The 24800-nt window shown below is 44.3% G+C and overlaps 1 protein-coding gene across 1 annotated transcript in view; it reads left to right on the top strand.

The window, feature by feature from the left end:
• LOC112114429 (tetraspanin-15-like) overlaps positions 1–24800 on the top strand; it is a 201036-nt gene that overhangs the window by 111578 nt on the left and 64658 nt on the right. The window contains exon 6 of the mRNA XM_026657379.2: positions 18006–18119. Within this exon, the coding sequence (XP_026513164.2) occupies positions 18006–18119 (114 nt within the window). The remainder of the gene's footprint in view (positions 1–18005; positions 18120–24800) is intronic.

The following is a 24800-nucleotide window of genomic DNA, read 5'->3' as shown; positions in this document are numbered from 1 at the left end:
TGGTGCACTGTGGGATAGCTCCCGGAGCTATTAGCGTCGAATTCCATCCACACCTACCCTAATTCGACATAGCCATGTCGAATTTAGCGCTACTCCCCTCGTCGGGGAGGAGTACAGAAATCGATTTAAAGAGATCACTATGTCGAACTAAATAGCTTTGTTGTGTGGACGGGTGCAGGGTTAATTCGATTTAACGCTGCTAAATTCGACATAACCTCCTAGTGTAGACCAGGCCTAAGTCAGTTGATCCGGGCTCTGAGATTCGCTGCCGTGGGTCTTCTTTTGCCGTTAGGCTTGGTCTACCCTATAAAGTATTGCCAGCGCAGCTGTGTTGACTAGGAGTGTGGGGGGAAAATCACACTCCCTAGCTGACATAGTTATGCCAGCAACCTTCCACCCAACCCCGGTGTAGACACAAATATACTGACAAAAGAGTGCTTTTTGCCAGTGTATCTGATGTCATTCAGGGAGGTAGTGTAGCTATGACAGCAAAAGAACTTGTTATGCTGCATCTCCACTAAGGGTCTTTGCCATCCTAGTCATACTAGCAAAGGCTCTGTAGTGTAGATAAGCCCTTACTTCAGTTTATCTTTAACATATTCCTAATCAATTTAATGTAAACTGAATAAGAGTGTCTACACACACTTGCACTGGTTTAACTAAACTGGATTAAAATAAAATTAAACTGGTACAACTCTGCTTGTGCACCTGCCCTAAGCCTCCTAACTCCCCTATAAGATAGGTATTAAAATAACTATTTTACAAATGGGTAGACTGAGGCGCAGAGAGCTAACAGTTTTTTTCACAAGATCATATAGCACGTCTCTCAGTGGCACAGCCAGGAATCGAACTCTTAGGTCCTGATTTAAAGCCTCCTCCCCAAACCACCTACGATGGGAGATTTTCAGAAGTGCTTAAGGCTATGTCTGCACTACGAGCTAGGGGTGTGCTTCCTCTGCTCATATACACATACCTGTTTGTACTCAGCACAGCTAAGCCGTATCTCGACTGACACTACCTGTGCTACTGCAGCTACATGGCTATTGTTGTGGAAAAAGTCACCCACGCATTGATTTTAGTTCACAGACTCAAGCCTGAGGCCAGTTTATTGCAATACATACCAACGCGTTGGGGTAGCAGTCCGAAAACTACCACACCTAGCACAGCACGCAGGCTGCTTTTATTCCTTCAAACCACAAGCATAGTACAAATTATACGTCGTTTGCGTGCAGGGCCGGCTCTAGGCACCAGCAAAACAAGCTGGTGCTTGGGGCGGCACATTTTTAGGGGCAGCATGGGCGGCGCCAGAATGCCGCCCCTAAAAATGTGCCCCGGACGCGCGAGCTCACCTCCGCTGCTGCCGCTCGCGCGCGAAACAGCTGATTCGCGCTCCGCTGCTCCTCCTCCTCCCTCCCTCCCAGGTTTGAGAGCCTGGGAGGAGGAGGCAGGGCTGGGGATTTGGGGAAGGGGCGGAGCTGAGGCGGGGCCGGGGGTGGGGTAAGAAAAAAACAGGGGGGGGCGGCCAAAATTGTTTCTGCCTGGGGCAGCAAAAATCCTAGAGCTGGCCCTGTTTGCATGAAATAAGAGTTGGGGTCTGTTCCTTTTTCCCGATACCTCCCCTATCAGTTTACGAGAATTGGGTGCATATTGAGTGGAGGGCTTCTTGGTGGTTTCCGATATGGGCAGTGCTTGGCATTCATTCGGGGTATAGTCTCGGCAGGGTGCATAGTACCTTCCGCGGTGTTACGGTCAGTGTACCGGGGAGTGTTGACAGGACGCTCAAAGAAGGTATCTAATTGGCTAGTTTTGCATTTAGCTAGAAAATTGGGGAGGTTACAGAGCACCCAGAAGAGAACCATGATTGGCTACCTTGCATTTAGCTGGAATCATGGGGGGGGCGGGGTGTCACAGATCACCCAAAGGAGAAGCTGCATTTAGTCAGGTTGCATTCAGCTAAAGTTACCTATTGCTTCACACAAGCGGTTATTATATTTCATCAGCCATGAACATATTTTATTGGTGCTGCTGCTGGGGCTTTTTATTCTTTCCCTCCTTGCCCCCCCCCCCTTGGTCATGACCCTTGACCGAGTTTGGCCGGAGGCTGTGTCACTTAGCCTAGTTCAGGCTTGTGGCCTGCAGGGCGGGCCTATATGACGAGTCTTCGCCGATGTTCTGATCGGTGCAAGGGAGGCCAGCCAGGCCTATTCCCCCACACTATTTATACTCATACTAGCTAGATGAGAGCTAGTGAAAGTATGTGTACATGAGCCGGGGAATCGCACCCCTCGCCTGTAGTGTAGACCTAGCCTGAGGGGCTTGGACCACTGGAAGTCAGTCTCTTAGGCATACTAGAGCCATTTCCTCCCCCTGCTTTGTGGTTCTTTTCTGAAAAATAGTTCATTAAAAACAAATGGAAAAATGTGTAAAACAAATTAACTGCTTAGCTCAGATTTATTGTTTGCAAACACAAGACATTTTTTTGTGTCCCGTTCTTTAGATTGAAAATTCAGGCCCACTGCTTGCCTATAAATGGGTGTTTCTCTTGCAAACATGTTCTTCTTTTTAGTCTCTCTCAGAAAAAGATGAAAGGTTTCTTTCACCAATCTTGCTCATTATCCCATGAGTCTGTCACTGGGATGTGTGTTTTTGTTTTAACAAACACACGCTAACAACCATCTAGAAGACAGGATTGTAATACCACTATCAGATTTCTTATATCTACAATACCTTGCCTGTCATCAACATGGATCATTTTTGATAATGTGATCCCCTAAGGCCACATCTGTTGGGTTCCATCAAAGTGTAGCAAGAAAGAAAACATGAAAACTAGCTCTTATGCTTCCTTCAAATCTAAAAAACACATTTAAGTGTGTGGTGTCTTGTGAGAAGTAAATACTGGCACAATAAATAGCTAAGAATATATCTAACTTCCCAGGGAAGAACACCCTCCAAGATCCTGACCAGCACTTTGAAGGAGCTAGAAAATGCAGCCATGAAGAATCCACACCAGATTTTCTTCCAACATTCGTCCTCGTGTAAGACTTTTGGCATTGTAGCGATATAAACTCTTCCAGCAGAACAGGCATGCACAAGAAAGCTTCATTTGGGACTGTGCACTAGAAAGGGAGATTTCAAGTTGCTGAGTGCCAAGTAATTTTATCTCCAAAAAATTTACCCCCCAAAAAGTGTAATCTAGAGAAACAAGAAATGGCAGGGGGCCAGTTCTTAGCAATTGTCTCTCTCAGTGCCAATTCCGGGATGTGACTCCCACTGTCAGTCACATGCGGTTCTTTCCCTGCTTTAGGGCACCCAACAGTTAAGCATAGCAATCACAGTGATTAACTATGACTAAATGAAAAGGGGTGGGGGAGTAAAAGCAAAATGAAACAAGGCACAAACAGTGGTGACTTCAGTTCTAATCACTTCCGGAGGCCCTTCTGTGGAAGCTTTTAACAGAGATTAAACCTTAAAAGTGGGGTCTACCCTAGAGGGGACACATCTCTAAGTAAACTACAACCAGAGTATCATTCCCCAAAATTAGAAGTGAGTCCTTCCTGTAGCCCAGTGGGCTAGCTTACCTCTATTCTATTCACTGCTTTGCATTCTATTCTGCTTTATTTTATTCAGCAGTAATGCAAGGAACCTACAGGCCTGTATCCTGTAAGACATGGGCTTCAGCATCTAGCCTCATGCTTGAGGCCTACCAACTTTGGCATAGATAAACTTAGGTAACCCATAAGTTTTGGGGAACTGGAAGTTAAGTGTAAGAGGGAATGTTGTCCATAATGACATCAGCCAACCACAGAAACAAGAGCTACCACCAGCTTCTGGAAGATAGAGAGACCACAGGATAAACATCTACTTTACTGAGTTAGAGTGTTTGTGACTTTGCTAAATGGATTCATAAATTATTTATTTGGGAGTATAGATGAGTTCCTATAGTGTGAGTGTTGCACCTGTGCACATTGGGCTCCCCAACTATATAATAATTTTAATAGTACTGGGCCTGATCTTGGGACAAGGACCTGTCAATCTTCAAAGCGATAACTGGGAATTCTTATTCATCATGTATAGACCAGGCTACATTTTGCAACATATCATAGATAAATGATACAGTTTATAGATGGGGAAAAGGACTTTCTTTTAAAGGTTGGCGAGTGCTGTTCAGTTTATCATGGATAACATAAAGAGCTTATAAATAGGCAATGTGAGTAATCTTAACTAAATTCTATGAAATCAAAGCAAGTGTTGAAATCAGTTACTTAAAACACGCCATTCAAGGAGCTGGCTTGAGGCAGACAAATTAATGAATATTAAGAATTTAAAATCTGAATTAAATCCCACTGTTTCTCTCTATTTACCAAGATTAGTTTATGTATCCTCACTTGAAATACATGGTCTAAGTACACTGGTGTTTCACAGTAGAAGCTGTTAGTACCTTCAGTTACAATAGCATGTATCTGCTCCATTCCTGAACTGGAACAAGAGCTGACCAGGATTCTTATGTGGACCCAGAGCGTGGAGACCTGACACAACTAACAAAGTGAGTTACACTTTGTAGAAGGACTTAGTAAATCAGACCCCATGAATGAGGGTACGTGTCTTGAACTAACCTCAGTCTGGGTAGTTGATTGAAAGAATCTGAGGCCTGGTCTACACTACGAGTTTAGGTCGACTTTAGCCGCGTTAAGTCGACTTAAGCCTGGACACGTTTACACTACGAAGCCCTTTCTTTCGACTTAAAGGGCCCTTTAAACCGGTTTCTTAACACCACCTCGACAAGGGGATTAGCGATAAAATCGGCCTTAGGGGGTCGGAATTGGGTTAGTGTGGACGGAATTCGACATTATTGGCCTCCGGGAGCTATCCCACAGTGCTTCATTGTGACCGCTCTGGACAGCACTCTCATCTCAGATGCACTGGCCAGGTAGACAGGAAAAGCCCCGCGAACGTTTGAATTTCATTTCCTGTTTGCTCAGCGTGGAGAGCACAGGTGACCATGCAGAGCTCATCAGCACAGGTAACCATGATGGAGTCCCAGTCCCAGTCCCAGGATCGCAGAAGAGCTCCAGCCTGGACCGAACGGGAGGTACGGGATCTGATCGCCATCTGGGGAGATGAAGCAGTGCTCGCCGAACTCCGAAACAGTAAAAGAAACGGCAAAACATTAGAAAAGGTCTCCAAGGCCATGAAGGACAGAGGCCATAACAGGGACGCACAGCAGTGCCGCGTGAAAATTAAGGAGCTAAGGCAAGCCTACCACAAAGCCAGAGACGCAAACGGAAGGTCCGGGGCTGAGCCGCAAACATGCCGCTACTACGCGGAGCTGCATGCCATTCTAGGGGGTGCAGCCACCACTAGCCCAAGCGTGTGCTATCAGTCCCTCGCTGGAAACAGGGAAGCGGGTTCGGCGGACGAGGAAGATGAGGATGGAGAGAACATAGATAGCTCACAGCAGCAAGGAAGCGGAGAAACCAGTTACCCCAACAGCCAGGATATGTTTGTCACCCTGGACCTGGAACCAGTAACCCCCGAACTCACCCAAGACCCTGAGGGCACACAGGGGACCTCTGGTGAGTGTACCTTTGTAAATATTACACATGGTTTAAAAACAAGCGTGTTTAATGATTAATGATTAATTTGCCCTGGCAATCGCGGCCAGTACAGCTACTGGAAAAGTCTGTTAATGTGTATGGGGATGAAGCGGAAATCCTCCAGGGACATCTCCAGAAAGCTCTCCTTCATGTACTCCCAAAGCCTTTGCAAAAGGTTTCTGGGGAGGGCTGCCTTATCCCGTCCGCCATGGTAGGACACTTTACCACGCCAGGCCAGTAGCACGTAGTCTGGAATCATTGCATAACAAAGCATGGCAGCGTATGGTCCCGGTGTTTGCTGGCATGCAGACAACATCCATTCCTTATCGCTCTTTGTTATCCTCAGGAGAGTGATATCATTCACGGTCACCTGGTTGAAATGGCGCAATTTTATTAAGGGGACATTCAGAGGTGCCCCTTCCTGCTCTGCTGAACAGAAATATTCCCCGCTGTTAACCACGCGGTGGGGGGGAGGGGTGAAGTGACCATCCCAGAGAATTGGGTGTGTGGGGGAGGGGAGTTAGCTGGGTTTGTGCTGCATGTTAAACCTGAAATCGCAGCCCCTCCTTTTACATTGCAAACCCATTTTAAATGGCCAACCAAACGGGTGCTTGGTATGGGAAATGAGGGCAGTACTGTTTGAAACCATCCCCACATGTTAAGAAGGTTAAAAAAGCCCAAAGACTGTATGTCTTACCATGGCTGCCTGCAAGCTGAAATCTGTGTCCTGGCACTGCGTGAGTGATCTCTCACACCAAACCAGGAGACTCTCAATATAAGAGGAAAAATGCGACCTTGTAACGAAAGCACATGTGCTGTGTGATGTTGTGAACAGCAAAATCTAACGTGAAAGAGTGTACCCATTGTTCTCTAAAATGTATCTTTTTTAACAACCTCTCCCTTCTCCACCAGCTGCAAATCTTACTCCTTCGCAGAGGCTAGTGAATATTCGAAGAAGGAAGCGAAGGACGCGTGACGAAATGTTTACTGAACTACAGACTGCCTCCCACGCTGACAGAGCACAGCAGAATGCGTGGAGGCAGTCAATGACTGATTTTAAAAAAGCCCAATATGAGCGAGAGGAGAGGTGGCGTGCTGAATCGCGGGCTGAAGAGGAGAAGTTGCGTGCTGAAACGCGGGCTGAAGAGGAGAGGTGGCGTCAACTTGTAATCAGAAAGCAAGAGTCGATGCTCCGGCTGCTGGAGCATCAAAGTGATATGCTCCTGCGTATGGTTGAGCTGCAGGAAAGGCAGCAGGAGCAGAGACTGCCGCTACAGCCCCTCTGTAACCAACAGCCCTCCTCCCCAAGTCCCATTGCCTCCTCACCCAGACGCCCAAGAACACGGTGGGGGGGCCTCCGGCCACCCAATCACTCCAGCCTAGATGATTTCCAGTGCAATAAGTTTTAAAGTTTTAAAGTGCACTGTGTCTTTTTCCTTCCCTCCTCCCCCACCCATCCAGGCCTACCTTTGCAATTATCCCCCTAGTTGTGTGCTGAATTAATAAAGAATGCATGAATGTGAAGTAACAATGACTTTATTGCCTCTGCAAGTGGTGCTCGAAGGGGGGAGGGTAGTAGGGGAGGGTGGGGTGGTTGGTTTGCAGGGAAGTATAGTTAACCGGGTGGGGGGGGAGGTTCGGAGGGTTCACCAAGGAGAAACAAACAGAAGTTTCACTCCGTAGCCTGGCCAGTCACAAAACTGGTTTTCAACGCTTCTCTGATGCGCACCGCGCCCTGCTGTGCTCCTCTAACCGCCCTGGTGTCTGGCTGCGCGTAATCAGCGGCCAGGCGATTTGCCTCAACCTCCCACCCCGCCATAAATGTCTCCCCCTTACTTTCACAGATATTGTGGAGCGCACAGCAAGCAGCAATAACAATGGGGAGATTCTTTTCGCTAAGGTCTGAGTGAGTCAGTAAGCTGCGCCAGCGCGCTTTTAAACGCCCAAATGCACATTCCACCACCATTCGGCACTTGCTCAGCCTGTAGTTGAACAGGTCCTGACTACTGTCCAGGCTGCCTGTGTACGGCTTCATGAGCCATGGCATTAAGGGGTAGGCTGGGTCCCCAAGGATAACGATAGGCATTTCAACATCCCCAATGGTTATTTTCTGGTCCGGGAAGAAAGTCCCTTCCTCCAGCTTTCGAAACAGAAGAGACTGCCTGAAGACGCGAGCATCATGTACCCTTCCCGGCCAGCCCACGTTGATGTCGGTGAAACGTCCCTTGTGATCCACCAGGGCTTGCAGCAGCATTGAAAAGTACCCCTTGCGGTTTATGTAGTCGGTGGCTTGGTGTGCCGGTGCCAAGATAGGGATATGGGTTCCGTCTATCGCCCCACCACAGTTTGGGAATCCCATTGCAGCAAAGCCATCCACTATGTCCTGCACGTTTCCCAGAGTCACTACCCTTGATATCACCAGGTCTCTCATTGCCCTGGCAACTTGGATCACAGCAGCCCCCACAGTAGATTTGCCCACTCCAAATTGATTCCCCACTGACCGGTAGCTGTCTGGCGTTGCAAGCTTCCACAGGGCTATCGCCACTCGCTTCTCCACTGTGAGGGCTGCTCTCATCCTGGTATTCTGGCGCTTCAGGGCAGGGGAAAGCAAGTCACAAAGTTCCATGAAAGTGCCCTTACGCATGCGAAAGTTTCGCAGCCACTGGGCATCGTCCCAGACCTGCAACACAATGCGGTCCCACCAGTCTGTGCTTGTTTCCCGGGCCCAGAATCGGCGGTCCACGGCATGAACCTGCCCCAGTAACACCATGATTTCCACATTGCTGGGGCCTGTGCCTTGTGAGAGGTCCATGTCAATTTCCTCATCACTATCGTCGCCGCGCTGCAATCGCATCCTACTCAGCTGGTCCTGGTTTTGCTTTGGCATGTCCAGGAGGCTCTGCATATACTCCAGGACAATGCGCGTGGTGTTCATAGTGCTCATAATTGCCGCGGTGATCTGAGCGGGCTCCATGATCCCAGTGCTGGCTATGGCGTCTGGTCTGAAAAAAGGCGCGAAAGTAGTATCTGACGGACCAGGGGAAGAAGGGAGGGAGGGAGGGAGGGGCGAGTGACGACATGGCGTACAGGTACAGGGAATTAAAATCAAGAAAGGTGGCTTTGCATCAGGGAGAAACACAAACAACTGTTACACAGAATGGCCCCCCCCAAAGATTGAACTCAAAAGCCTGGGTTTAGCAGGAGGGAGGGGGGAAGCAAATGAATACAGAATAAATCTATTTTTTACATCTTAAGACGACGGTGCAGCATGACTGATAGCCCTTGGCATTTTCTGGGTGCTTGGCAGCAAATACTGGGCGCTTGGCAGTTAGCCTTCAGGTCTATTGCACCATCTGATACCCACTGCAGTATGACAACGACGGATACCAGTCATAATATACTATCTTCTGCCCGAAAGGCAAGGGGTTGCTGCTGTGTAGCAATCTAGCCCCACGTCTGCCAGCCCCATGTCTGCCAGCACCCAGATCGCCATCGGCCTCTTCTGGGTGCTTAGCAGACAATACTGGGCACTTGGCAGAAAATAGCATACTACGACTCTGCTAACGTGCAATGATCCAACAGGGCGCATGGCAGAAAATAGCATACTATGACTGATAACCATCATTGTCTGCCCGGGTGCCCATGATCGACAGCCACTGCAGTACGACGACGACGGTTACCAGTCGTAATAAACCATCTTCTACCAAAAGGCAAGGGGCTGGTGCAATGCAGCCCCACGGCTGCCAGCCCCACAGCTGCCAGCACCCAGATCGCCAATGAAGGCTACCAGTCATGCTGCACTGTCTACCGCCAAAAGGCAGTAAGCTGCTGCTGCTGTTTAGCAATGCAGTCCCACGTTTGCCGGCACCGGAAGACATATGGTGACGGTGAGCTGAGCTGAGCGGGCTCAATGCTTGGCGTGGTATGTTGTCTGCACAGGTAACCCAGGTAAAAAGGCGCGAATCTATTGTCTGCCGTTGCTGTGACGGCGGGGGAGGGGCCTGACGCAATGTACCCAGAACCCCCCGCGGCACTGCTTTGCATCATTCGGGCATTGCGATCTCAACCCATAATTCCAATGGGCGCCGGAGACTCCGGGAACTGTGGGATAGGTACCATAGTGCAATGCGCCGGAAGTCGACGCTAGCCTCGGTACTGTGGACGCGGTCCGCCGACTTCATGCACTTTAGAGCATTTTATGTGGGGACACACACAATCGGCTGCATACAACCGGTTTCTATAAAACCGGCTTCTATAAATCCGACCTAATTTTGTAGTGTAGACATACCCTGAGGGGCTGTGTGCAGTGTACCTGCAGGGCCACAAGGGGGCATGCTTGAGGGCAGAGCCCTATGGCAATCATCAAAGATGTTATTGTCCTTTCTTCACATCAAACCTTGTAGCCGTGATTCTTGTCTTTTTTTGCGCTCAGTAAGGAGTTGCTTAGGCATTGCCAGATACCTAATTAATACCCCAATTAATATAAATATCCTATACTCCAATGGCGGCTTCTATTAGTAACCAATTCTATCATCAAATGACCTTGTTATGTCGCATACAACCATCTCGCTATTTACATAACATGTATCAGGAAGTTTTTGTACGCCGGTTTGCATTTAGAGAAAATATTTGCAAACATGCATCTCAAAAAAGGCTTATGCCATCTTTAAGCATTAAGGGATTGCAAGGTTTCTACAAGGTTTTTTAAAAGGAAACATGAGTTTTAGAGCTTATCTACACAATCCTGCAGTGTGATCTATGTGGGTGTGAACTGTAGAACGCTCTAATGCGTTGCATTCTAACTGCCCCAGGTAGCCCCTGCTGGCACAAACTAAAAGGGACCAAGTGCATGTTAATGTAGTCCTACATCAACACAAACTGGGCAGTTCGAGCAACATATTAATGCTCTACAATTCGCACCCCCATAGACCACACTGCAGCATCTTGTAGACAAGCCCTTAGTCATAACCAAAACATTTCCCAACTACACATGTTTTCTTTAAAGGTAAATGAATGAAGAAGACTTGAAAGTGTCTCTAAAAGAAATTATCTTCAGTATTTCTGTAATTCTTTGTGTGAGTTTGAAACAGGTTTTTCTCTGTGAAGCTAGGAGGGGGGTGAAAAAGCCCACGTTTACTGCTCTTGTTAACAGATCTCTCCACGTTATTTCTCTCTAAAATATCCTGAATAGAACATCCTTGCATTTTTACAAAGTCTTGTACTTGAGAAGAGAGCTCATCTCTATACCAGACATGTATCTCATACCAGAAGGATGTACCTGGGTTTTTTTATCAGAAGATCTTGTTGATCTGCCGGCTCTTGTGCTCAAAATAGTCCTTTTATTTAAGATCTGCTATTTACAGTACATTTACAACTAACCATTAAAGATTTCTATCAAATATTCTATACAAAGCAAGAATCACAATAACACCTTTATACAACTTTCAAAACAGAATATTGTATAAAAAATAGTGTGTTAAAACAAAATGGACATTATAAACTGGATTTCAGAGTCTGTGTGAACATATTTGAGGTGATAAACATGGTGTTATCTTTTCTTTGACACTTCGGGAGTCCAGATCTCAATTTTTCTAAAACTTTGGAGAGCGTTTGGATTCAACTGAGAGGTATCTGCCATGAAGTCTGGATTATAATCTAAACACTGTTTAGGCAGGAGAAGAAGATATGTTTCTCATGAGGTGGGGTTAATTTGGATCAAACTCTTAAGTAAATTCTGTATTAAGAGAAACAGCACACAAGTTTGGGACATAAACACATACGAGCATCTCTTTCAAACACCGCATGCGTTGCTAAGGATAAGCCAGGGAAGAAAGAAAATAGGAATATGCTGTTGCTTTTTTTTTAAAAGCCTATTTTTTCCACTCTCCTGAAAGAGAACCAGAGATATTTGCAGAAAATACAGTTGATCATTGCCACTGACCTGTCAGCGAGAAGAAGGTCTGAAGTTTACAGGGTTGAAATTCCTTGGGGAAAGCTGTTACTTGCCAAATGTCATCTCTTGTTAAGCATCTTAAGGACATGAGAATATTTCCTTAACCTGTTCTCTGGGGAACTGAACGGGGATCAGCACATTGTCACTCCTCAAAAATGTCAGTCCAGCTAATCTGCTTGCTCATCTCGCGTTCTTGCTAAGAAATCTAAAACCCTTGTGTCCCTCCTGATCAGCTGCTTGCTGATAGCATCGGGTTTGACCAGAACTAACCTGCTGCCTTGTACCTGAAGCAGGGAGTCATGTTCTAATCAAAACTCTGTAATGTCAGGCTAAGACCCTTAAAGGACTCTGAAGGAGTTAGGTGCTGAATTTTCAATGGGAGTTGGGTACTTAATTTCCTTGGGCACCTGTGAACATCCCAGCCTGAAGCCTCTCAGCACATGGTGCCCATTTCTCTTCAGGATTAGGTGGCCCCAATTCGCACAGCCACTGTCTGGCACAAGGGCTCCCCAGCCAATTTTGGCAGCAGAGTATGAAATCGGGAGCTGTGTTGTCTAGTGGTCAGAACTGTCAGCTGGGACTTGGGAGTAGAGCTAGGCAAATAATGATCTTTTTGGGAGGGTCTGAACATTTCTCTTTTAAAAAAAAAAAACTTTGGATCAAACTGAACATGGAATTTTTCAGAATTTTTGGTGAATTGAAAAAGTCAGTTTTCCAGAGTGGTTATTCGAACCTGCCTCTCCCACATCGAGGTGACTGCCCTAATCATTGGGCTAATGGTTATAAAGGTTGGGGGAGGGGAACAGCAGCAGCAAAGTCACCCCCATCTTCTTCTCCTTTGGCCATTTTGTGAATGGCCAAAACTATTTGTGTCAAATTCAGGAATTGTTTTGGTTCGACCAAAACGACATTTTTTTCATCAAATACATTATTCATCCATTTCACTCAGCTCTACTCGGGAGACGTGGGTGCAGACTCCGAGTTTAGCAAAGTGTCACTCTCAGGGACAGTTCACCCCCTTTAACTTTCCTCCCAGGCTCATAGGTGCACCACTTTTGTACCACTTCCAGCATGTTTGAAATTTGAGCTTCCCCAAAGTTTGTAATTTCAGTTAGAAGGGTGTTGGCAAAACAGCTGGGCCTGAGCTAGCTGCTTTTGGGTTTGGAGGGTGAGAGATCAAATCAAAGTTTCAATCCATGTAACCTCTTCGCTGGGACATGATAATCTCTGCTGCACCAAAGGGGCCGTGAGGTCTGCGTTTTCAGACATCTATTCGGTCATCGATATGTGCGCTCATGTCATGTGGTGCTGATGGGAGACACGTGCATGATAGAGCCCTATCCTGTTTTTAAACTAACCGGATTGTACAACTGATTGGACAGCTAGTTCACTGGGGTTACTTTTGTTTATGGAGGTGGGAAACGCTTACCATGAGCATACCAGCAAAGGCGTATTTCAAATAGCTGAAGTCAAAACAGTGACTCTGGAAATGGATAAGGGAGCAAAGTGAGTAGGCTGTATGAGTAGCTGTCTCACCAGGTATATCAGTATTACAGAATGTGGATAAAAAAAATCAATCAATCAGGGGAAGGCCAGAACTTCAAGGTTCAAACCCAGTTCTGAATTTTCCCCAGAGTCTTGGTATGTTTGAAAATGAGATTTGAGTTGGGCCCCATCTTTAGACTTCTGGATTCCATCACTTGTATAATGTCTATATTCATTATGTATTCATTATGCAACTTTAATGAACACTTCTTATGGGTAAAATATTGAATGCAAAGTGGTCCTAATTCTCATCTGACATAACTGGTAAACTCTGACATCAATGGAGCTACTCCTGATTTACACTGGGACCAAGTATGTTGCTTATACCAACCTGTGATGTATGTAGTTATAAACTTACGATTTTGTTCTCTGTGTACTGCACGTTTAAACTTTTAGAAGCCTGCTTTCTGCTGGATGCTATTATACAGGAGAGGCTTCCACAGTGCTCCCTCATGGACAGTTTATTCTTCTTCTGTTTGTCTTCTCTTATTCTAAAATACAGCATCACTCACATTGGAAGGACGTGGTTTCCCTTTGTGTTGGACAAATAGCATTTAATTAAAATGACAACCAACCCTACCTGTTCAGCGACCGGAGTGCAATGAATTTGATAGTCTCGGTCCAATTGCTAGTGGACACACACCAGTTATTAAACTCCTCACCACCGCATGTAATCTGAGCAGAGAGGCTAAGAGCTAAATGGACTATAGAGACTGAACTTCAGTATCTTCTTTAGAGGCCATCTCTCCATAACAGGCTTGAATACATTGGCCAGGCAGTATGGGAAAGACACAACACTTGCCCTCCTGTTATTTGTACAATGCCTTTGGAGGGTAATAAGAGGACAGTTATCCAAGACTGTCAATCTGACACCTTTCCCCGCCAGCAACAAATGGACATTTCTTTCAAGATAAGAATTTAAACAAGCAAGCTCATTTAACAGTCTCCATCCCAATTAAATAAACATGATGGAGTGTGAGCTTAGTTCCATCCTGCAAAGAACAGAACGTGACTTTCCTTGAACTCTTTTGTATTTTGTGAATATGAAAAAAGTAAAACCACTTTCTATTTAGCTGTAAATCTGATCTCTAATTTAGTTTGACTTGGGGAGAGAAATCACCATGAGAGAGTGGAGTCTGATTGGCATTTTGTGGAATGGGATCAGCTAGCCTGGGTGTTGGAGACAACTGAGAAATACATTCATTAAAGACAATGAAATGAAAACTCTTGCTTGTGATCATAAGGGAAAGAAATAAAGGACATATCCTAGTTGCCTCTAATTAAATCAACCTGAATGAAAGATGAACGAGCCTGATTTTTCCTGGGCTGAAATAGATATGTTCATACGTGGAAATGAAAAACAAAAAACAACCCAGTCTGCAGCTGCTGTTTGTCATATTCATAGAAAACATGAAAAATTGGTTAGAGTTGGAGAGAGGAAACGAAGATACTAATTGGAGAAGCATTGGTTCAATGTAAATGTCTCCAAAGGTGCACAGTTGGCCTACGATTTGGATTACAGACTTGCCTCAAACAAAGCTACTATACTGTTCTCCAGCCTGCCAATCTCCAGCTGTCTGTTCTACTGCTTACACCGCACTTCTGAGGGGCCAGGTTAGCCAGAGGCCAATTATCAGGACAAGTAGCACCGTGAATCTCAATTATGCACTATTTTCAGTCATCGTCTTTGACTTGTTCAACTTCATTTGAGCTTAATTGCCAGTGGGACCTGGGGGGATGGGTGACCACATCACTAAAACCACTTCCAAAACTGGTCCCAATTATTATTGTTTGTCTTTGCAGGTTTTTACTGGGTCATGGCGACCGACCTGTCCTCTTGATCCTAGAGGGTGGTCCCTATAATTCAGAGGCCAGACATACTGATGGAGGAAAGAGTGATGAAGTCCGGTGTGCTACTCCCTATGCTATATCTATCCTGTGAATACAGACAGGGTTTTAGTCTCTCGGGCTGTCAAATTGGCCCCTTTAACCAGCACTAAATTCACTTACAAGTCTTGTGAAAATAATTTCTTTCTAGACTAAATTAACTAAAAAAGATTAATTTAAGCCAAATAAATTTGACGATCATCATGAGTTACGTTTCACTTAACTAGCCCATGAAATCTCATTCTCAGGCCCTAGAGTGGGAGGAGAGAAGAGAAAAGTTATTGTAAAACTTGCTGTAATTTATTGAAAAACATTTCCCTTCTGCAGCTTTCTTGCATTTTCATCTGCAATTATAACTCACTCCAGCACATTCTTTTTCTGTTACAAATCTCTGCAAAGCTGCAATATGAAAATAACACTGTCCTTGGAAGCCAAATAGAATGAAAAGTCATTGCTTGTGAAAATCAGTGTATTTAGCACTCAGGTGCAGTGTGCAGTTTTCACATTTAGTGTTGTTAATGCTGAAGGTTGGGTGGCTGCCAGGGGAGTATATCTTTGGTTTATGGGAAATCATAAACCAACTTTGTGATAAATAAAGTGGGGGGGATAACTCCCTTTGATGGACACCCAGCCAGCCAGTTAGCTGTAAAATCCCTCTTGGTAGCTGTTCTTTACTTGCTTTACCTGTAAAGGGTTAAAAAGGCCCCAGGTAAAGAAAAAAAAAAGTGGGCACCTGACCAAAAGAGCCAATGGGAAGGCTAGAACTTTTTAAAATGGGGAAAGAAACTTTCCCTTTGTCTGTTGTTCTCTGGGCTGGAGGGACAGAGCAGCCATGTTATAAGCAGCTTTAATCCAGGTATGATCATAAATCATCAGATCATGCCTAGAACTACTTATCTGAACTCCAAATGTGTAAGTTAACCTAAATGTTTAGCTAGATGGGATCAGGTTTATTTCTGTTTATTTTTTAAGGCTTGTGGCTCTTCTCTGTGCTAACCCCTGATGCTTTTGTTTGCTTGTAACCTTTAAGCTGAACCCCCAAGAAAGTTGTTTTGGGTGTTTAATTTTTGTAATTGTTTCTTTTAAGATCTAGCAAAAAGCCTGAGTTCCAGATGTATTTTTCCCCTTTTTGTTTTTAATAAAGTTTACCTTTTTTAAAACAGGATTGGATTTTTGGTGTCCTAAAAGGTTTGTGCATGTTGTTTGATTAGCTGATAGCCACAGCTAATTTCCTTTGTTTTCAATCTCAGCTCTTCCCCGAGGGGTGAAAGGGCTTGAGGGTACCCCACAGGGAGGAATTCCCAAGTGCTCCTTCCTGGGTTCAAAGGGGTTTTTTTTGCATTTGGACAGTGGCAGCGTTTACCAAGCCAAGGTCAGAGAAAAGCTGTAACCTTGGGAGTTTAATATTTTATAGTATTAATTTTTAGAATCCTTGCAGGCCCCCACCTTCTGCACTTGGAGTGACAGAGTGGGGATTCAGCCTTGACAAACTTCAAGCTGGTTGGCATGATAGTAGCCTTCCGTTGAGGCAAAATGAGCGAGCAGCTAAATTCTCCTCTGTTTAGTGATAGCTGAAACAACAGAAGCCACCACTCAAATCACAGCCTAACCATGGCGCAAGTTTGGAGTAGGAGCTGAGCCATGTGATCTGAGGGGTTTTCCCTGGAGACTGATTTCAAATATAGGGGCTGGATATTATTTGGTGGAGCTGTATTTGTCTGTCAGAAGCACCCGGAAGCAGGAAAATAAATAGAGAGCCAGGAAATAAGAGAAACAATGGTTAACGCGGCCCTGAGAGAGAGCTTTTCAGGCAGAGTATTGGTTGGAAAGAGGCTTGGGAGTGTGAACAAGGAAACTGACTCCTACTCTGTTCAGAGAAATAGGAATTTGTGTATGTTCTTTGTAAATAAATAGGATTGCAATAAATACCTGACTCTTTCATCAATTTCTTCTCCTAATGGAAACAATCCAAAAGACCCCAAATATTGGCTAACCACCTGGGCCAAAGAGTAACAGTCTAATACACTAAAAAGCCCCATATGATACTGTTATAAAGAAAGGGAGAGCAAAAGTCTTACCTTAGAGTTTAAAAAGACCTATAGAATCAAATCGTCTGTCCCTTTTGTTCATTGGCAGGATTGTTCCTGCATGTTCTCCAGTCATTTGTCCTGTTTTAAATGAACAGAGAAGTGGTCTTTTAGACCTTGTAGTTTTACACAAATGCATATTCTTGTAGCATCCAAATGTCTGTAGGAAAATCCGCAAGTGCATAATGTTTTCACCCCTCAGCTCATAGAGCCTCATTGTGCCTTCAAGAACAAGCTGCCAAAAGGACTTTGTGGAACTCTCGTTGTTCATAGCAAACTGACTCCTACTTCTGTTGAGTTGTATTTGTTGCTCTATTGGGCAAGAAATAATTTGAGCTCTTGTAATGTCCGTTCCACAAACTAGCTCTTGAAATCCTAGCCATGCCCAGGGGAGCGATGTATCCTCTAAGCCCATGTACAGACGGGTTGAAAATATTCAGTATTAAAAAATTACTCGAGCTTTCCTATTGTCCTGCTTCAGTGCTTCAGGCACGTCAAGGCTGCCTTGCTAGCTTGAGCCTGTTCCTAACCTCACAATCCTGACGGACAGTCATCTGGAAAGCTGTTTTCATTTAGAAAAGTAAATACTGCACTTGGCCTGAAACTAAGTGAACTTAAAAATCTCCTATCCTTCCTCTGTAATTCTTACTGACCATGCCAAAAATATTCTACCTGACTCCTGTAGTGTAGGTCCAGAATTACTGAGTTCAAGCCGTGACTTAGGGAAAATTCCTGTATGACGACATTAGACGAGGCTGTGTTAGTCTGAGTGGTACAGAGTCAGAGAGAACCTCCAAGTCGGCCCCTGTCCGGTAGCATGAATAAGGAATCCCCTTCTTATTAGTTTCAGTTAAATGCTGCAAATATGTATCATACTGCAAACAGGCTGTTATTTATCACTTGGTTATGATGCATTTTTAAATTTCTTTGTTTGTACAGTTCTCTTGTTGTGGAGGTGATGAATATAAAGACTGGAACGTCAATCAGTACCATTCATGCAACGGCAGTGGTCCTCTGGCTTGCAGGGTTCCATACACTTGCTGTATCAAGAAGGTAAGGGAGATTGAGCGGTTAAGACAAGAAATTGAAGAGTGTTAATTAAAACAGTCATATAACAACTCGCTAGGGCCTTCTAGCATATGTCTCCTCTGTCACTTCTCACAATGTGGCTCCTGGTATCAGAGCCGCCTTCTCTGCTTAAGCTGCCTTCTCAAATGGCCCTCCCATGTCTCTTCTCACATAACAGATCTTTTCTTTTCTCCCCTGCCTACTTGTGTCTGTTTTTCTCACTCTCTACCATTAACCTTTTTATAGACTGTCATGCATTTATCACTCAAACAGACCAGAGGATAACAATCCAATTTCACAGCAATTTTTTTGAGGTTACAGATTTTTTTCATTCTGCTTTGGAATGAAAACAAAACCTTTCAAAAGGGTTTTGTGAAACATTTGCATGTGTTAGTCACTCTTGATAGCCTGGGGGTACTGGCCTGAATTCAGAGCAGTTTTTCATCCCTCATCACTCTAAACCAGGCAGAGCAGGGTTTTGAACCTAGATTGCCCACTTGCTGGGCCAGTAGCTATATCACCAGGCTATAGAATCTCTCTTAAAACCAACCCAAACTGAAGTTTCAGCATAACAGCATATTTTGACATTCAGACCAGCTCTATTTGTCATCCCACGTAGACCAGGCTTTGATCAGAATTCTGTCTGCTGGGCACCCCTCTAACCACTAGACTCTGTTCCCTCCCCTGCAGTATCGCATCTGCATTTCAAAGGGTTGCCCATTTGGAGGACCCTACTTGTCATGACACTGCATCAACTTTTTTCAAAGTGACTGTGATGTTGCACTCCATATGTTTTATGGAAATATGCTTATGAGTGAGTATGATGTAACTGGAATATGCTTTATGCAAAAGGTCTCTTGTAAGGTATCATTACAAAGGTTTCAGTGGTAGCCGTGTTAGTCTGTATCAGCAAAAAAAACGAGGAGTCCTTGTGGCACCTTAGAGACTAACAAATTTATTTGGCATAAGCTTTCATGGGCTAGAACCCACTTCATCAGATGTATGAAGTAAAAAATATAGGAGCAGGTATAAATACATGAAAGGATGGGGGTGCTTTACAAAGTGTTAAGTCAGTCTAACAAGATAAATCAATTAACAGCAGGATACCGAGGGAGGAAAAATAACTTTTGAAGTGGTAAGAGAGTGGCCCATTACAGACAGTTGACAAGAAGGTGTGAGTAACAGTAGGGAGAAATTAGTATTGGGGAAATTAAGTTTAGGTTTTGTAATGACCCAACCACTCCCAGTCTTTATTCAGGCCTAATCTGATGGTATCTAGTTTGCAAATTAATTCCAGTTCTGCAGCTTCATGTTGGAGTCTGGTTTTGAAGGTTTTTTTTGTTGAAGAATTGCCACTTTGAGGTCTGTTGTTGAGTGACCAGAGAGATTGAAGTGTTCTCCTACATTCAGCGTTCTGTACATTCAGTAGGAGAACACTTCAATTTCTCTGGTCACACTGCACTTTTTATGCAGTAAAAAGACAGGATGACAAGTCCAAGCTAGTGAGAAAATCTATAAAGTCCACTGGGGCGATGGCCTTTGCCAGAGACCCTGAAAGGGGCACTCAGTAAAATCATTAGCCTTACTTAAAAAATGAATGCAGTTTCTATTGATTAGAGACCAGAATGTACTTAACATAGGGATGATTCTTCTGAACCTATGAAGGCCTTACATTGCAACCTTACCTTACTTATCCTTATCCTTATCCTTATCCTACAACTTAACTATTAACCACACATTGATTATACATAAATTAACTGCAAGAATAGATGAATAATACAGTCAGTCATATAACTATATAATCACATCAAATGATTAACTACAAACCCCCATGTAAACGGGAAAAGCAGTTAAGAAGGGAAGGGAATACGTATGTAGTTCTGTTTAAATGCATTGTAATACAATAATTATACCTAAGTCCACTGTAAATTGCTACATTATACATTAAGGAATTGTAAATTGAAAGTATGGCTACCATTAATGAAGCTCCTTTTTCACTGAGAATAAGCTAAGTTCTATGAAGTTGCTTGAGCGTCAATCATATTTAATACAGGGGCCTTTTTGGTGCTTATCATTCTAATATGTGCCTTGTAATAGAGTACCAGGAACTGTGCCAAGATGCAGCTAGAGGTAAAAATATACTACAGCTGGGCCAGTAATGCCATGCAGGTTAGTTATAACCGGCTCCTCTGATAGGGAATGTGAAGGGAGGAAGGACTAGAGGGACTCATGTAATCTGGATTATTTTCACGTAGGGCTTTGCTTTTCAATGCTCTGAGCAACTATGATTCCCATTGACTCCGCTGGGAGCTGTAGGCACTCAGCACCTCTGAAAATTGGGCCTGTATGGTGTTGGGCAGACTGTGTAGGGTGGGATTTTCAATAGAGTCTAAGGGTACAGCTACGCTGCAATCAGAGACGTGACTGCCTGTGTGGACATACCTGAGCTATCTTTGATCTAACTTGCTTGAATTAGCAGCACAGGTTATACAAGCCCAACCCAGATCCTAGGTCTGTATTCAAACAGCTAGCCTGAGGCCTGGGATAGCAGGAGGTTACGTAGGTTGGAACAGAGAGGAATTAGCTGACCTAGGGACTTCGGAAAATAGAAGGACTGGGATAGTAATGGAGCGAAGCAGATCAGGATTGAGGTGTATTGGCAGAGCTGTGGATGGAGAACAGGACTGCAATAGCAGACAGTGCTGCGGATTAGAATTGTGGTGAATTAGCACTGCTGTGTTTGGAGACCCAGGACTGCAATAGCAGCTAATGCTGAAGATAAGAATTGTAGTACATTGGCACAGCTGTGTTCAGGATGAGTTTGACAGTATCAGTCTCTAGCTCAAACTTGAGTTATTTGCTCTTCTTCTCATGAGCAGTAAACTCTCATTTTTTGGTTGAAGAACGTTGACTATTTCTGAAAACTACCCCATAACACACTACAGGCATGGCTGAATAGTTGGAAAGGTTTAATGACTGCTCCTACTGTGCATGTTCCTTTACCCAGGAGACTTTGTATCCTTATTAATTCATAGACGTTGCCTTTGCTCTGCTTCTTGGAATCTCCTTCTTCCGCCACCTGCCTGGCACATCATGTAGATGTTCTCTGAAGCTATAGTGGCTCTGAAAAAAAGTTTTTGCCACATTGCTTATATTAACAGCTCTTTTCCTTACTTGTTTAGGGTCTTGTCTAAGACTCCTGCTGCCCTGACTGGGTCAACGGTGGAGAAAGGAAATGTTTTCAAAAGCCACTAATTTTAGATCAGGGGTCTCAAACGTGCGGCTCGTGGGCGGCATGTGGCTCGCAGAGTTATTTGCTACGGCCCGCCAAGGTCCCCGCACCATCCCCCCCCCCGGAGTTATTTCCTCTGGCTGCCAAGCTCCCCGTCCCCCCTTCCCTCAGCGCGCTGCATCCCCGCTCCTCTGTCTACCTCCAGGCACTTCCCGCTGCCAAACAACTGTTTGGCAACACTTAGCATTTTCCAGGAAGGAGGGGAGAGGAGCGGGGAGCCACGCACTATGGGGAGGAGGCGAAGAAGAGGCAGGGCAGGGGTGGGGATTTGGGGAAGGGGTTGGAATGGGGGCAGAGAAGGGGTGGGAAGGGGCGAGGCAGGGCCTCATGGAAAGGGTGGAGTGGGGGCAGGGCCAGGGAGTGGGGGGCTTTTGTACCTTTATATGAAAAGGTGTCAGTGATGTGGCCCTTGGGCCAGTGTGCTAGTCCTCATGTGGCCCTCGTGGTGATTTGAGTTTGAGATCCCTGTTTTAGATGCTCAACTAGACACACTGAGCCTGACCTTTCAGAGATTCTGAACACAAGCAGCTCCCACAGACTTTATTTTTGGAGTCATGGGTGCTCAGCACTTCTGAAAATCAGACCAACTACCAAGCCGGGTACCCAGAATCACAAGACAGTCTTAATCATTTTTGTTTAAATATTTACACTATATGGGCTTTGCCAGCTAATAGATTCTTCAGCTTCCATTGATGGGCTAGGATAGAACGTGTCAAGGTTAAACTGTGTAATACACAAACTACTTTCCCCCTCCTATTGCCAATTCCCTGCAAGCAAAGGGGGTTTGACATGAGGCTATTAGTGCTCTCAGTAAGCAGAGAGCGAGTGAGGCGTTCTCTCCTCTTAGACTAATTTTACCTAGGCTCAACATACTACATTGCATGGTGGGATTAGACACTTCAGATTAGCCCAGCGTATAGAACTACAGCTAGTTAGAACTTGCTTTGTCAAATAACTTTGATTTTATGAAAATGGTTTTCATCAAACAAAAATATTGGCAAACAAAAATATTCTGGTTTTGGTTCCGTTTGTAAAACAGAAAAAATGTCCCCCAAACTCAAGGATTTTTACTGAAAATGGTTTTTGAAATCCAAACATTTTAACAGAAAATCTGGCAAAAACTAAAATTTTTCTGAATTTCCCTGGAAAAAAAAATTAGCATTTTTTCAACCAGCTCTATACAGAACCTTTCATTTCTAGCTTATTGGTCAGAATCGAAGCCAGGCTGTGCTTATCTGCTTGGTCTGCAAGAGATGAGCTGTACGGGGAGATCTCAATTCTGATTTTAATAGACAGTTGCCCACATTATAAAATACACCATGGTTTGATGAGGATGTCCCGTTGTTAGCATTCTCACATGACAGGCCAATTATGATGTGAGCCATGGAGATGGACTTGGAGGAGATTCCTGCAGAGAGCGATTGAGGCACCGTGGTGGGTTGGCATGCATTTCTGCTAAGAGGGCTTCAGCAATTCTAAAGCCGCATGGAGCACTCCAGTCCCCAGCACCTCTCACGCAGGAAATTCACAAAACAGAACGTTAAAAAAAACAGACAAAAATCCAGCGAGCCAGATAATAAATTTACCCTGGCAGCTTCTCGCACACTCAGCACTGGGAGTTGGAATTTGCCTATCCTAGTCAGAGCTGAGAAGTGCTATATGAGAGCTAGGTGGTGGTGTTATTATCTTAGCACATTAAGCGATTCGTTTACTGTAACATAACCGGAAAGTGGCCTGGTTTAACACAGTATGCAATCCTCAAAATGTGTTTTTGAAGTTTTGAAGGTGTCCACGTTAGCAGCTGCAGTTTGTGGTTTATAGGTTTTTATTTTAAATTAGAAGTTGCAGTTACCTAGTGATTATTCATAAAGTAAGCCATGTAGCTCAAACAAAATTTGTTTCCCATTTTAATGAGTTACTTCTGAATTCTTTTTAGTAATCAATCTGGTTACCTCCATTTTGCTTAAAGTCTAATATGCTGCATACTGACAGCTTGCATAAGAGATGAACAGAAAATGACCTGCAAGTCTTTTAGGCAAATGAAATGTAATATTCAAAAATGGCAAGTGGCTATAAGATGGTCAGCCTGACATCTATTCAGGGCAAAGAAATAAAAATGAAGAAGCTGATATGGGCAGGAATATAATTAATGCCAGTCAACATGGTTTTATGGAAAATCAGTCTTGTCAAACAAAGCTGATTTCGTTCTTTGAGGAGATTTACAAGTTTGGTTGATGAAAAATAACTGAGTGGATGTAATATTCTTAGACTTTTGTAAGGCATTTGACTTGGTACTTCATGACATCCCGAATAAAAAGTTAGCAGTATACACTATCAATAAAGCACATGTGAAATGGATGAGGAATAGGAAAATTTGACAGATCTTAAAAAGTAGCCCTCAATGGGGAATCATCATCAAATGGAGACGTTTCCAGAGGAGTTCCTCAGGGATCAGTACTAGGACCAGTTCAATATAACATTTTCATCAGTGATCCGGACATAAACATAAAATCATTGCAGGTAAAACTTGCAGATGACAGCGATTGGTAGTATGGTATATGATGCAGACAGGGCAGTCATACAGAGCAATCTGGATTGCTTGGTACATTGGGCCCATTCAAACAAAATGGGTTTTAATACAGCCAAATGCAAAGTTACCCAACTAGGAAAAAGGAATGTAGGTCATAGCTACAGAATGGGGGACTGTGTCCTGGAAAGCTGTGACTGAAAAGGATTTAGGGGTCATAGTGGATAAGCAACTGAATATGAGCAATGCGAATGTGATCCTTGGATGTATAGACAAGGCAGTCGTGAGTTGGAGTAGGGAGGTGATTTTTACCTCTGTATATGACACTGACACTGATTCGGGAACAGTGTCTACAGTTCTGGTGTCCACATTTTTAAAAGTAGGTTGAAAAATTGGAGACTGTTGAAAAAAGAGCCACCAAAGTGATTTGAGGGCTATAGAAAATGTCTTACCTTGAGAGATTAGGAGCTCAATCTGTTCAATTTATCAAAAAGAAGATTGAGACATGGCTTGATTACAGTGTGTAAGGACCTTCACAGGAAGAAAATACCAGGTATTAAAGGGCTCTTTAATCTAGCAAAGAAACGTAGAATAGGAACCAGTGGCTGGAAGCTGAAGTTAGACAAATCTGAATTAGAAATAAGACAGGTTTCAGAGTAGCAGCCGTGTTAGTCTGTATCCGCAAAAAGAACAGGAGTACTTGTGGCACCTTAGAGACTAACAAATTTATTAGAGCATAAGCTTTCGTGGGCTACAGCCCACTTCTTCGGATGCATATAGAGTGAAACATATATTGAGGAGTGTCATAACTATAAAGGGAAGGGTAACAGCTCTCTGTGTACAGAGA

Source organism: Terrapene carolina, unplaced genomic scaffold (assembly GCF_002925995.2).
Source record: "Terrapene carolina triunguis isolate 2854851 unplaced genomic scaffold, T_m_triunguis-2.0 Scaffold53, whole genome shotgun sequence".
NCBI lineage: Eukaryota > Metazoa > Chordata > Testudines > Emydidae > Terrapene > Terrapene triunguis.
The sequence above is the reverse complement of the archived record's forward strand: the minus strand, read 5'-3'. Positions and strand labels throughout refer to the sequence as shown.